Below are 14,324 nucleotides of genomic sequence, written 5' to 3'. Positions count from 1 at the left end.
GCGATCACAGCAGTTCTAGCAAGGGTGAGAGTTTGTACCTACTGACTGTGAGACAGGTTCTACATGAAAGGCATTACTTTTTTTTTTTTTTTTTAAACACACCCTTGAGGAGACTGAAGTCAGAGAGGTTAACTTGGAGTATAAGGCCAGGTGGTCAAGTTCAGAGCCTGCATTTTCAACCTTCTACTGTTAAAAGTGTGTGCCACGAGGAACTGAGCCTCGTGCTTGGCAAATGCCACTAGGGCGACACACCTCAGCACTGTTAGGACTCTTTTGACACTCCTGATCGGGTTCTCTCTAGACTGGGTCTTATAGTGTAGCCCAGATTGGCATGGAACTTGCTTCAGCATCTTGAGTGCTGAGAGCCACCATAATTGGCTTGCCCTTTTAAGTCCCTAAAAGGAGACTGGCCCAGAAGGTTCCAGTGTCCATCCTAGGTCATGTCCAATTTGACACAAAGGAAAGAATCCCTTGGACATGTTCCCATCTAAGACCCTGTACTGGCTCCTGAGAAAGTGGCTTCAAAGGCTGCCGGGAGATGCCTTCTGACCTGATGGTGTGTGACAGGGCCAGGATCCCCAGCACGAAGAAATACATGGACAGCAAGAGGTTGATGTACTCCTGGGAGAAGATCTGAGGAGGAAATACAAAAGGAAACAAGTTAGGGTTGCTAGAAGCCACGAGAAGTCTCCTGGAGCTTGTTCTCATTCTGCCCTTTGGGAGTTAGGTCAGGCAGGAAGAATCTCAGACTCTAGTGCTTCCATTTTTACAGCTCGGGGGAAGGGTAGCACCTCAGGTCCCACCCAGATGGACTCTGCCCACAAAGGAGTCTAGATGCTCACATGTGATTCCAACATTTGGAGAAGGGCAATTACTATGTGTGCCCAGGGTCTTACATGAAAGTCCTAAAGGTATAGGGGAGGAGTCTGAAATCAAACTCAAGAGCAGTTTCAGAAGCAAGAATTTGCTCTTCAATGTTTCCTTCTCCCTGCTCAAAAATCTGGGAGCCCTTTCAGCATGGCCCCCAAGCCCTAAAGCATGCTAGTTATAAGATCTCTGGGTACCCTGCACTCCACTCCTCAACTCAGCTCTTGCCTCCCCATGCCTGTGATGGCAGCTGGATTCAGGACACCAGGTCGTCATTTCGTCATTGTCAGTGCTGATGCTCCAAAGCTAGCTGTCACATGCTCATTCACTCTGGAACCTGGGAAGGCCATGCAGAATCTTGCCCGCTGCAGCCTGTGCTCCACTGGTCACTGTGCTCTTCTCTTAACTGGGAGGCAGGGCCAACACTGCTTGAGTAAGACTCTTATAGTTATTGCTTAAATGAGAGTCTGATCATGTCACTCTCCCACACCAAGCCTTGCCACTGTGTTCCTTTGTTGCATGCTGTTCCTTGAGTGGGAAGGCCTTGCAGTCCCTCCTGATGGTGGCTGCAGATCCTTTGCCCTGCTCACACACTGCCTGTGTTTCATAGGCTACAGCTTCAGCCCCATTCCCAGACAGCCTGGGTGTGTGCTCTTGGGCTGCCGAGATGTCCCTTCCCCCCCTTACCTAGGCTACCCCAACTCTTCCTTCATCAGCTCTCAGCCCTGAGAAGCTTTACTCAGGTACCTGTCTGACCCTTGCCCAGCAATGTGGCTACATTTCCTGAGTGCTTGCTATGTGCAGGGCACTGAGCCAAATACTAGCCATACAATGAGGAATAAGGCAAGTTCAGAGTTCACATGCTGATGAGAGAGAATCTCAAAGAATGCTGGGAGCCAAGGGAGTGCCAGGCTTTGCAGCATCATGACAGACTTCAGACTCATCGAACAAGATGAGTGATGAATGACGGAGGGCTGCAGGCAGGGTTGTGGGCAGGCAGGGCTGCAGCACGCTCTGAGGGCCTGAGAGGGTCTTCCTGCTGTGGGAGAAGGGGTCCTGTATGAGCCAGCCGAGGGAACAGAGTCAAATGTGGTCTGTCTGCCTATGGGGCATTCATGATTTAAGAATGAAAGAACAATCAACACATGGGCTGGAGAGATGGCTTAGCTTAAGAGCACTGACTGCTTGCTCTTCCAAAGAAAGTTTCCGAGCTCAAATCCCAGCAACTACATGGTAGCTCACAAACCATCTATAATGAAATCTGGTGCCCTCTTCTGGCAGAACACTGTATATATAACAAATAAATAAATCTTTAAAAAAACCAAACAAAAAAGAACAATCAACACAGGCTACCGAATGGCTCAATGGGTCAAGGTGCTGACTGCCAAGCCTGGAGACCCAGTTGGATCTGAAGCCCACAGAGTGGAAAGACCCAATTCCTGTAAGTGTTCTTCAGACCTCAGCACACATGCCATAGCATGTATGACCCCCAAAATAAATTAATACAAAAGACTAAAAACAGAGTGATCAATGCACTAGGAAACAGGCATCAAAATCTGGGCTTTTACTTGATTCCTGATACTATCTGGGGTGAGAGTACAGCTCAATGGTACAAAAATGTGCTTGGCAAGCGTAAGGCCTTGGGTTTGGGTCTCAGCAATACCATTCCCACCATCACTATCATTTCTACAAAAGAATTTGGCATTGTCTGTTCAACTTCAAATGGAGACCCTGTTTTACTGCATATACTGTATACCAAAGTATTTTGTGCTACACTGTGGAATGAACATATTCGTAGCAGCATTGCTATGATACCCCAACACTGGGCATATCTAAAACACTCTCAGGGTGCGTGAAACTACCACGCAGATTAACACAAATCTAGGTCTATCATTAACAGATTCTCAAGAAACTATAGGAGCGGGTCCAGCTTGTTTGTTCCTTTCCTAAGGTTGAAGTACACACGTACACATATGTACGCATGTATTTTGTTACTGTGTTAATAATGGTATCCAGAGCTTTGTACATGCTAGGGAAGCATTCAATCACTGAGTTACACTCTTGAAAAAACATTAATCATTTAAATGTACTTTGCAATCACAAATTGAAGCTATTCTTGACTAAGCTTCAACAAACAGGAAATAAGTGCCTGTGATAACACCGGTAAAAATACCAAGAGTTGGGGCTGGAAAAATGGCTCAGTGGTTGAGAGCATTGCCTGTTTTTCCAAAGGTCCTGAGTTCAATTCCCAGCAACCACATGGTGGCTCACAACCATCTGTAATGAGATGCCCTCTTCTGGCCTGCAGCATACATGTAGACAGAATATTGTATACACAATAAATAAATAAATGTGTACACACACACACACACACACACACACACACCAAGAGTTTCACACTTTCCCTCTGATGTTGAGGCATACTGACCAAAAGCCTGGAGGGAGCCACATAAACTCTGATAACACTGATGGCCGTTGTGGGATGTAATGTTAACCGTCTGGTATATATTACTTTCTCACTTAGAAAGCAATGCACATTGGAGAATATGTGCACGGAGAAGAATGGCTTAAGGAGCATTTAGCTACATGAGAAAATGCTCATAACAGTTTCAATGAGAAGTGGAAGCTATGGGTAGGCTACATTGTGGGGCCGCAGCTACGGAGAGGGCATACACCTCCGAAGGGGAACTGGCAGTGTCTCTCTGGAAGTGGAATTTTGGATGGCTGCTATCTTTTCCTTTTTACTTTTCTATGCTTTCCAAGTTTTCAACAATGATCCTGTCTAACTTCGATTGGGAAAATAAATCTCAACAAATTAAAAACAAAACAAACGGTGACTAGTGTGGCAGAGGTATGTCTGCAACAAAACTACACTTCAGACCAGCACAAACAACACGAGGAAACAGAACTGGTAGCCATGTGGAGAAACGGGCTGGCTGGTGAGGAAGAGGTGTAAACCCCAAAAGGCTCTGGCTGGGTACCGATGCTGAACCACTCGTTCTCCCCACTGTTCTCTATAAATGATCATGCACAGGATAAAGTTACCTAGGCAGCAAAGGACTTACTTTGAAAAAGAGGTAGAGCCCCAAGAGAGTGCAGCTGGCGATGATGGGAAAGCGGGCAGCATCTCGGCTGGTGATGGTTTCCGGCATGTCCGAAGAGCTCTGCAGAGAAGAGGTACAGCTGAGCCACCACGGCTGTGTTGTGCTGCTGGGACACGAGGCTCCAGCAGCCGTCTCCTTCCCCCATGCTGGTGTCACTGTTTGTCTCAAGGCTTTGGCTAATGGTATGCTCTCTACCAGAGGTTTATAATGACAGATGTTGTAATTAGTAAGAATATGGCATGGGTAAGGAGCTGACAATGGATAAATATTTACACAAAAAGGAAGAGAATACTGTAACTGAAGATGGAGTGACAGTGTAGCACAAGGACTAAGTTAGCTTTATAGAACTGAGTCCACGTCTTCAATGAAACTTCATTAGCATTAGTACAATCCTGGTTTAAATTTGTACTAGAAAACTTTTAACATGGAGGTGGTGGTGCACCTTTAATCCCAGCACTCAGGAGGCAGAGGTAGGTGATTCTCTGCAAATTTAAGGCCAGCTGGTCTACAAAGTGAGAACCATAATCTCAAAACAAAACAAAACAAACCCAAATCCTCATTGTCTTTAGGGACCCAGCTAGCATCCCTGCTGGGAAGTCCTTCCAACCTCTCCTAGAGTTAGGCCCACTCCTCACCCCTTTCTTCTTTAGAGATGGATGCCCATGGACCCTGCTATTCAGCCTCCTGAGTAGCTGGGATTACAGCTGTGCACCTTAGTGCTTGGCTCCCCTATTTTATATCAGAGTCACTCAAAGTCCTGGCAGTGCCATAGTAGGCACGGTCTCATCACAGCACCTGGAACTTCACTATCACGATCTCCACCTTGTGATGAGGCAGCTGCCATCGTGGGAGAAGGACCCCAAGCAGCTGTGGAGGCTCACCAATAATCTGACTCACCAAATTTGTTAGGAAAAAGCACGCTAAGAGGGCAGCTATCTGGAAAGGAAGATTTTGAATCTGAAAAGTTCTTGTGTCCCAAAGTACAAGAATGCAAAGGGCAAAGCAACAGGAGCTAGGCAGCAAGCCTGTGAAACCATCACGGGGGAAGGGAGGTGTATGTGTGCACACCATTCACGTATATGTGTACAAACCTGGGCAGCCTTTTGGATGGCAATGTAATGGGATGCGTGCAGTTTACATATGCCCAATGACACAAAGAGCACACACCTATGGGTGCATGTGTGTATCCCTTTCATATGGAGGCAGGAGCTCTCACTCGAACCCATAGTACTTCAATTTGGACAGTCTGTCTAGATAGCTTGATCGAAGGGTCCTGTCCCTGTCTCCTAAGTGCTGGGATTACAGGTGGATCGCCACACCCACCCAGCGTTCACCAGTAGTCGGGACCTGAACTCTAGTCCTCACTCTTGTGGGACAAGTGCTTCACCCACTGAGTTATTTCCTCAGCTCCAAATCTCATTCTTTTTAAAATTCTTTGTGTGGTACTGGGGATTGGATCCAGAGCCACACACACAGCCAGGCAAGCACTCTATTTCTGGGATTTGTCTGTCATTCTCCAGATTAAATTAAATTAAAGTACATCAGGATTCCACTTCTCATCTACCAGAATGGCAAGAATCCATGCTTGGTAAGATGCCAAGCTGACGAACCATGGGGCAAATGAAGGCCAACAGGTCTTCCCATAGAGTTAATTGTGCTATATGTCAAAACCTTTGGCCAAATAATCCAAAATCAGGGCTGGAGAGATGGCTCAGAGGTTAAGAGCATTGCTTGCTCTTCCAAAGGTCCTGAGTTCAATTCCCAGCTCACAACCATCTGTAATGGGGTCTGGTGCCCTCTTCTGGCCTGTAGGCATACACACAGAATATTGCATACATAATAAATAAATATTTAAAGAAAACCTTAAATCTCAAATAATCCCAAATCTGGGGGATCGTCCCTACAGATATTCACTGCTCAGTCTTGGTTTACTCCGCTTTCAAACAACCTGTAGCCTGACTTACCTCAACACAGGGGAGGGGCGCTAAGAGGTTGAATGGAGACCAGGATAAATATGGGGTATTAAAAAAAAAAAGGCAAACTGTGACCCTGTGAGAATGGAAAGGTCTTTTACATGCCCCCACCCACAGGGATAAGGGGCTATCTCAAGCTGCAAGGCAGGCCACCCCTGAGAAGCTCTCCAGTTTGCAGGAAGGGGGAGAAGATGGGCAGTTCTGACAGGGAGGCCCGGTTTCCTTCCTTCTCTCCTTTGCCAGCCCTTGGCTTCTGCTTTTGGCAGCAGAGCGGCCACACTTGGACAGCACCTTGCCTCTGTGTACCTCCACATGTTGAACACATTTCCTGTGTAACAGTAGTGTGGTTACAAGATCGACCGGACAGTTCCACCTCAGTGAGCCCGCAGGCAAGCGGGCTGCAATCCTGACAGCCTAAACAACTGGTACAACAACGAGGCAGCACGGCATGTACGCTGACACATGCTCCAAAGGCCCAATGGTGAGAGCCTGTCCAGAGGCCAGGAGGCCCACGCCTACCAGCTGACCTGGGAGAGTGATTTTTTCCTCTCAGAGCCCTCACTTCTGTGACTACAAGACCAGGGCTCTAGCTTCTGCAGTGGAAACATTAGCACGGCGCCTTGAGTCATTACTCAAGTCTATGTGCTATTCCTATCACTCTGTGCGGGAATCACGGGTAAGCCGACACTACTTCTGAAGGGAAGTGTCACAGGTGGCTAGAGCAGATGCCATTTAAAGCCTTGACGGTCAGACACAGGGTCTGGAATGCAGCAGAGGCCCAATAAAGGCCAACTGTGTGGAGGCGTTTGCTCTGTGTACAGCGCAGTTCCCAGGCAGACCGCACAGAGGCTCGGGGCTCGAAAGCACATTCAGGACTTTGCGGCTTCCCTACAAACCAGTGCTGTGGCTCATTTCCACAAATTCCTTTCAGTTCAGCCCAATCCCAGGGCAGGAAGAGGCTTCATGTTATTTGATGACAAACCAAGGTTGGCCAGATGCTTCAAACAGAGGGATCTGGTCTCCTCTGTGGGTGACGGTTATAAATATCTCACTCTGTAGTGTTGAGTCAGAGTGGGAGCCTTGCGATCTGACTGGTAACAACAGAGGGAGAATATTTACTGAGCTCTTTCTATGTGCCGGGCAGTGTCCTGGAGCTTTGTGCAGAGCCCCTGCTCCCAGCGGGTACTTTTAACACACGAGGAGACGAGGCTCAGAGACGTGAAGTATCTTGCTTGGTGTAACCCATATGGTAAGTGGGGTTGAACCCAGGAAGCCTGGCATTTGTTACTAGCTGCCCTGCACCTTCCCTCTGGAGTTCTGCTGGAACTGATGACGCTAAAGAGGCCCTGGTCTTCCTAAGACACGCATCCTGAAGATGAAAAATACTCTCCGCCTCCCGCAACAACAGGGTTTCTCTGCGCAGCTCCGGTTGTCCTGGAACTCACTCTGTACACCAGGTTGGCCTCAAACTCAAGATCCATCTGCCTCTGCCTCTTGAGGGCTGGGATTAAAGGTGTGCGTCATTACCACCTGGCTGAACAGTTCATTTTTGTAGTTATAAAAAAATACTACAACTTATTAGGATTTACTACCAATTGACTTGGGCGTTTAAGCCAAACACTCAGGAGGATTAGAGAATGGGGGAAAGGGTTCACAGTGGCTGAAATAAATTCAGCTTTCATCCTGGGTATTCAGGGTGGAAGCCAAAGCAACAGAGGGAGCCAAATGCCCAGCTTCAAGCCACTGGCACAGCCAGAGCCCTGGAAGGACTGCTTCCTGACCACACCCCAGAGATATCTTGCAATTCCTGGGCCATTTTATTGCTGTCTCCCCAGATTGAGACCCTGGGGTCTCCTGTATTCGCCCCACACTCACCCTCTCTGCCACTGTTCTGCCTCCTGGTCATGCCCTGAACTTACCTTCCCCCATCTTTGCCCCTGCAAGCTTGCTTCGCCCAACTGTACCAGCCCCTTTGTCTCTCCTCCCAACTGACAGACCACTTTCTCTAAAGCCTACACCTGTCTGGAGTTGCTTAAAGAGCTCCAGAGCAGACTATGTGGCCCTTCAATAGCAAGGACGCAACCCGAGGAAGAGTGAATTGCTGCAACCTTTATAGCAGACTCTTCTGTAAAACCCAAGCACAGAGGTTCAGGTAGTCTTTGACTCACCAAGTCCACTTCAAGAAACTTGCCCTACCAGTTATGAAATAATAAATGTGTAAGAATATAGACTTCAACATGGTTTGTAGTGGCTAAGGACTAAAACAAACTGTGGAGGCCTCTAAATTAGTGGCTCTCAAATTTTGAGTGTGCACTACAATTACCACGAGGGCTTGCAAAACACTCTTCCAGGCCCACCTTGAATTCTGATTGTGATTCTGCAGTGAGAGTTTGAGTTCTGCCTTTTCTGAACCGGTGCCCTGAACAAACTGTGGGTCCATTAAACATGGTGCTCACACCTGTAGCTCTGGCACCTGGGAAGTCGAGGCAGCAAGAGAGGCTGTGCAGAGCTACCTCGTTAATACCAGGCCAGCCAGAGCTACATAGCAGTGTTCAGCCTCATAAAAACAGAAACAAAATGCAACTCCCTTCCCATTTCCCTGAAAAGGACCATTCTAGACGCACTGACACACTTGGATGTCCAAAGGAACACAATTTCTATGGATTGGTAAATGAGACCCAGGCGCAGGGGCTGCTGACAGAGGCAGCTGGAGTGGGAGGGAGAGGAGCCTTCCATTATGTACCTGTGGCCTTTGCATTGTGGACCCGGGACCTATTTCATTACAAAAAGGCTGAGGCGGCAGTAACACAGAAAATGACAAATTCCCACAGCTAAGTAAAGCCAAGCTGCAGAACAAGGGTTTTTCTAGCAGACCTGCCTTGCATGCACATACAAAAGCAAGTGCGTATTTGTATGCACACAGAAAAGGAAGACAGGCTGGGGATATAGCCTGGTGGTAGAATATGTGATGTGCTTAGCACATGTGAGGCCCTGGGTTAGGAGTACCACAAAAATGAAAAAGTTCTGGAAGGTTCCACAAGCAGCTGGGCATGTGTGTCACTTCCGAGTGGTTCTGAAATGCCCTTGCTCTACGCTCTGCAATGGCTTGAATTTTACACACAAACAGCCTTGCTGTTAAGTGCCCATTTAGGTGTTACATTACCTTCAGGATTCTCTTCCTCAGAAAGGATGCAGGCTCCCCGCGAATCTTGCCACTGCACTCAAGTCCCTCTCCTGGGCTCCTGTTAGACTTCTCACGGCTCCCTCTCCTCAGCCTGCTGAATTCCCACTCATGTGTGCAAAGACACCTGTTGCCTCTTCCAGGAGACACAGCAGAATTCACTTGTTGGCTGATCATATTCTGTGTCTTAGACTAGCATGCCTGGCACTTAGCCCAGGACCTGACAACAGATGCCCAGTGCTGCTGGCTAAGAGATCCCTCTGTGCTAGGTGAAAGCTCAAAGAACCTATCCAGAGTCAGCTCCTGCTTGGCTGGAACTTACTCCCTCTCGGGGACACAGGTTTCTGACACCCCTGCACACTTCACCTCCTTTTGCTCAGGATTTTATAATACGCTCTGCCTTTTAGGGACAGTGTGACCGCAGGGGACCTGTCCTTGAATGCCCTCTCGGTAGGCCATGGTGTGGAGTGCCAAGCTCCTGGGTCCTCACTCTAACTCCTCTCTACTGTCACACGAGCACGGCAGACAAAGGAGTCATTGGGCTCATCACATCTCAGGTCGAAAGACTACTTATGTACCGTCAGAGGCACCTGCAGTGAGGATGGCACCCTGGTCTTCTAGAACTCGGCGCACCCGGCTCACTCTTGAATGGCAGAAAGATCTTCATTCTTTGACCCTCAGTTCTTTTTTCAAAAGATGTGATAATCTGGCTTTGCCTGTCGCCTAGCACTATGAGCGTCAAGGCAGGTAAAGGTTCTGTAAGCTTAGAGCACCCTGGTTACTGGGGCTGGGAAGCCACTAACGAATGGGCAAACCCTGCTGTAGTTTCAGTCTCCTAAGAAGGCATCTCTGTGGGCGAGGCTCAGGACAGATTATGGCCCCCTGTCTTCTACCCACACCCTCTGTTCTGCTACACTAAGCTACCTGCTGTTTCCTCAAGTGCTTTTCTCCTTTCTCCTTTTTCCAGCTTAGAATGCCCTCTCCTGGCTGGAACTGTACATCTCACCCAGTCAGGATGCCTGGCTGCTCTGCCTTCCTGCATGGTCCAATCACAGACCTAGTTATCCTTGCTGTGCCCATCTTCCTCGACTCCTTGGTAACAGGGCATCCCTCATCCTTGGTAACGGCTTACATTCAAGAAACATTGGTGCAGAAGGTGACAAAGAGAAGCACTTAGTCCAGCGGCCGCTCGGCCTCATGCCATGTTGCCCATCTCTCCTGTCCTGTGCTTCAGAACTTGCCTTGGCACCAAGTATCTGCCTGGCCAGACTGGGAAAGGCTAAGGACAACCTGAAATTTGCGTAGAAGAGGCAGAAGAGCAAGGAAAATGGGTCAGCCCGAGTGCTCTCTGCATCTGCCCATAAAGAGCCAACATGGGTTTCCTGATTTTGAGAAGTAAGGGGTTGTATGCCCTCAGCCACCGCTCACACTGGGCGGTGTTCTGAGAATCTGAACTGAAGCAGTTTCAAAAGCGCCAGATGCCTTGTGGGTCTGCCCTCTCTGGGTAGGGCAGCTTCCTCTCCAGGCCACCTTCAGGTTCAATGGGGGAGGAACAGTGGGGAACTGTGCACTCTGAGGATGTTGAAGAGAGGATGCCAGGAAGGGAGAAACTGTTGGCTTCAATGGGCCGCAGGGGCTGAATATAAGGCAGGGGGATTTGGGAGGGAGAAAGGTGGAAGGCTCTGGAGTCCCCCTACATATCCATGCAGACAGATGTCATGGAAGACCAAAGACAGGGTCTGCCCCAGTCTCAGAAACAGTCCAACAGTGGCTATTAGTCAGAAGATAGACTCAATTTGCAAAGGGATTTTGTCTTAATGGGGCCTGGGGAGAAAGGCTACTCTGGAATCAGCATCTGGGCTTTAGTTTGAATAGATTCAAGGCTGGGTGGTAAGTAGAGAGAAGAAATCAACCAAAGAAGAAATGGAAACCTGGGGAGAACCAAGGTGCCATAATCCCAAGAGCTGAATGGCTGGAACTGGTTCCAGACAGTGAACAAAAGACAAGAAGCTAAACTGGTACTCTATTCTCCCACCCCCATCCCACCCCATCCCACTCACCTCCCTTTTCCTCTGGGCAACTGGGTTTCCCTCTGTAGCCTAGCTACCCTGGTATTTTTGATTTCCTGCCTCAGCTCCTGAGTGCTAGGCTTACAAATGTGTGTCATCATACTACACCTCTATTTAATTTAAATTTTTTTTTTATATTTGCTTATTTAGTGTGAGTGTGACGAGGTCAGAAAATGCAGGGGTCGGTTTTCTCTTTCCACCATTTGGGCTCCTGGGATTTAACTCAAGTCTTCAGGCTTGGCGGCAAGCGCCTTTACTGCGCCACCGGGGTCCCCGCCCCTGGGCTTTGTTTTTAAGGCAGGGAGAAGGGTCTGCTCTAGGGGTTCCTGGCAGGCACACATGCAGCTGTGATTCCAGAGCGACAGAAATCAGGGCCTAGGGATGAATCTGGATGCTACAATTAACTGTGGGTGTGGCCAGGCATGGCTCCTAGCAGAGGGATGACAAAAGATGGTGCCTTTCAGAGCCATACCTGTGGCTCACCCAAGCCACCGAACGAGTGATCGCTCTGGTGAGGTGCAAACACCTGGCTGTTGGTTAGCCATAGCAGCAGGTGGGGGGTAGTTTGGCTGGGGCCAGTAGGCTCCAAGGAGTCAGTGCCTGCCTTTGTGTCTGAGGTCGGGCGGACAGCGTTCCCAGCTGTGGCACGAAGGAAGGGGTCTGGGGGAGGGGATGTGGCAGGGTCTGTCTGCGGACCGCGGAGGACAATGCTAATCCCCGCTTTTAGGAGTGGCCAGATTCTGGGACACCGAAGGCCAGCCACAGATGTGGACACAAGTGGAGGGAATGGTGATCGATGCCCCGGTGGGTGCGTGACGCGGGAGAGAGGGGGCCAGCTATCGGGTGTGTAGGGACAGGCTCGTGGGGGCCGTGGCCAGGAAGGGGGTGGAAGGCGTCGGCTCTCGCCCTGACCCTACCTTGCCGCGGGCGCAGCGCACTGAGCGCAGGGCGCCGAAGAAGATGGGCAGCAGCGCCATGAGCAGGAGGCTGCCGTAGGCCAGCGCGATGCCCTCGGGCGTGGAGGGCGGCCGCGTCGTGCCGTTGGCCGAGCTGCTGGCCTCGGTGCTGCCGTTGTGCTGGTCGCTGAGGGCCGAATCCATGGCGAGACTGCGCTTGGGTTCCGACTCCAGCTCCAGCCGCCGCTGCACGAACACAGATGGAAGGCGAGGTACTGCGGGGAAAAGCCACGTTCCCCTAAAGAAACAGGAAGTGACGTGCCTCCTCGCCTTTCCGCGCCGCGCACCAAACGCGCGCGCGTTCCCGCTACCACCCTCCCCGCCGCCCGATCGCCCTCTAGTGGCGGTGGGGGGGAGGGACGACTTGTTGCTAAGCAACTTGGGGGCGATCCATACAGGCGATCTGGACCATTGTGGCTGTAATCCATCCCGAGACTTGAGGACCCATTCTTTAGTCCCAGGTGATTTCTTCAGTACTAGGCTGTCCTGCTCTCCACAAATCCTCAGCCTTCAGCCAAGAAGGATGCACACATTCATTCGATACTCAATTGATCATTTGTACCTTAAATATTTATTGGGATGTCCCACTTATCTTCTAGTTACTAGGATACTGAAGGAAACGAGCAAAAGCTTGTCCTTGTGCTCACGAAGCTTGCATTTTAGTATGCAGGAGTGGGGAGAGGAAAGTGGAAAGAGGGTAAAATGAACAAATACATTATGAAGTCTAAAAATGTATCTTTTAGAATAGCTTTGAAATGTAAAGATGTTGGCATATAGGTTTGAATTCTAAGCCATATTGATGCAGATAAATTAGAGAAAAATAAAGCAAAACAGGGAAGCTGTATAAAAGGTTTGCAAATGTATTAACTGCTTCTTATGTGCCAGACAATAATAATCCTACTATTCCATAACCCCATACAGTTTATAAACACTGTGGCTCTCATCATAATTGGAAGGATGTAAGTCTGGGCAGATGAGTTTGTTTAGCTGGCTTGTTGACTAGGCACTTAATTAAAAAAACTAGGCTAAAATTTATTATTTTCCTTTTCTTTCTTTCTTGTTTTTTCCCCCTGAGTATCACAAAAGTTTATTTAGCAAAAAGTTTTTTTGTTTGTTTGTTTGTTTGTTTTTTTTTTTTCGAGACAGGGTTTCTCTGAAGCTTTTAGAGCCTGTCCTGTCCTGGAGCTAGCTTTTGTAGACCAGGCTGGTCTCGAACTCACAGAGATCTGCCTGTCTCTGCCTGCCGAGTGCTGGGATTAAAGGCATGCGCCACCACCGCCCGGCTGTTTGTTTGTTTTTTAATGAAAATGTACATGACCCAATTCTACACTCAAGTCAAACAGTCCTTCGGGGAACTATGTGAGCTCCTCTGTTGAACAGCCATTAGTTAGACTCTTTCCGAGGCTTCTAACATGATGATGCTGTTTCCTCGTATGACCACCATGCCGATGTTATTCTGATGCCCACTAGTTGCCATCTCCACACACTTATCAATGACATGATTCATAAAGGGATCAAAGCCCCGAAGTATTCCTTGTACATGTCTGCCACCATTTAACTTCAATGATAACTTCTTGTCCATAAATTTCTTCAGTTCGGGAGGGTGGGTCTTGCTCATGGCGGCTCTTCAGCGGGCTCGGCACGACGGAAAGGAGCAGGCAGCCTCTGTTTTTGTTTTTTGAGACAGGGTTTCTCTGTAGCTTTTGAGCTTGCCTGGAACTCCATCTGTAGACCAAGTTGGTCTCAAACTCACAGAGATCTTCCTGTCTCTGCCTCCCAAGTTCTGAGATTAAAAGCGTATGCCACTACCAAAAGGCTAAAATTTGGTATTTTCAAAAGAAACTGGTTATAAACCTGGAGAGTTTGTAAAATTATGTTACATACTTTAATACTCAATTCAATTAACATGTTGCTTCTTTTACCCACTGCTAGGCTTCTTGTTCTTGCTAAAATCATACCATCACATCATGTTCTAATTATTTATCTTTGAGATTTAATTACATCATTGTACTGATGCCGTTTCTGTGGGCATTTGATGACTAGAAAGGTGTCATGTTGTCATTCCTTGTGTGCTTTAAAAAGCAGTTAGTTTTTGCATGTTAAATAGCCCCATCTTGGAAGCCAGGCTTGGTGGTCCATGTCTTGAATCCCAGCACTCAGAGACAGAGGCAGGT

The 14,324-nt window shown here is 48.6% G+C and overlaps 2 protein-coding genes across 3 annotated transcripts in view; both read right to left on the bottom strand.

Moving 5' to 3' along the window:
• The window catches only part of Hm13 (histocompatibility minor 13), a 37,063-nt gene extending 24,643 nt beyond the window's left edge, over nt 1-12,420 (bottom strand). For both annotated transcript variants that reach the window (XM_038329525.2, XM_038329524.2), the window contains exons 1-3: nt 12,112-12,420; nt 3,933-4,031; nt 551-633 (exon numbers count right to left, since the gene is read on the bottom strand). In XM_038329525.2, the coding sequence (XP_038185453.1) occupies nt 551-633; nt 3,933-4,031; nt 12,112-12,294 (365 nt within the window). In that variant the 5' untranslated portion in view covers nt 12,295-12,420. The remainder of the gene's footprint in view (nt 1-550; nt 634-3,932; nt 4,032-12,111) is intronic.
• Nucleotides 12,421-13,537: 1,117 nt separating this feature from the next.
• On the bottom strand, nt 13,538-13,768 carry LOC119815880 (small nuclear ribonucleoprotein G-like). Its single transcript, XM_038332215.1, has one exon. It carries the CDS (start codon nt 13,766-13,768, stop codon nt 13,538-13,540), a length of 231 nt encoding a protein of 76 aa, XP_038188143.1.
• Nucleotides 13,769-14,324: the final 556 nt, after the last annotated feature.

The sequence above is a fragment of the Arvicola amphibius genome, chromosome 5 (assembly GCF_903992535.2).
Source record: "Arvicola amphibius chromosome 5, mArvAmp1.2, whole genome shotgun sequence".
In the NCBI taxonomy this organism is placed as follows: domain Eukaryota; kingdom Metazoa; phylum Chordata; class Mammalia; order Rodentia; family Cricetidae; genus Arvicola; species Arvicola amphibius.
The sequence above is the reverse complement of the archived record's forward strand: the minus strand, read 5'-3'. Positions and strand labels throughout refer to the sequence as shown.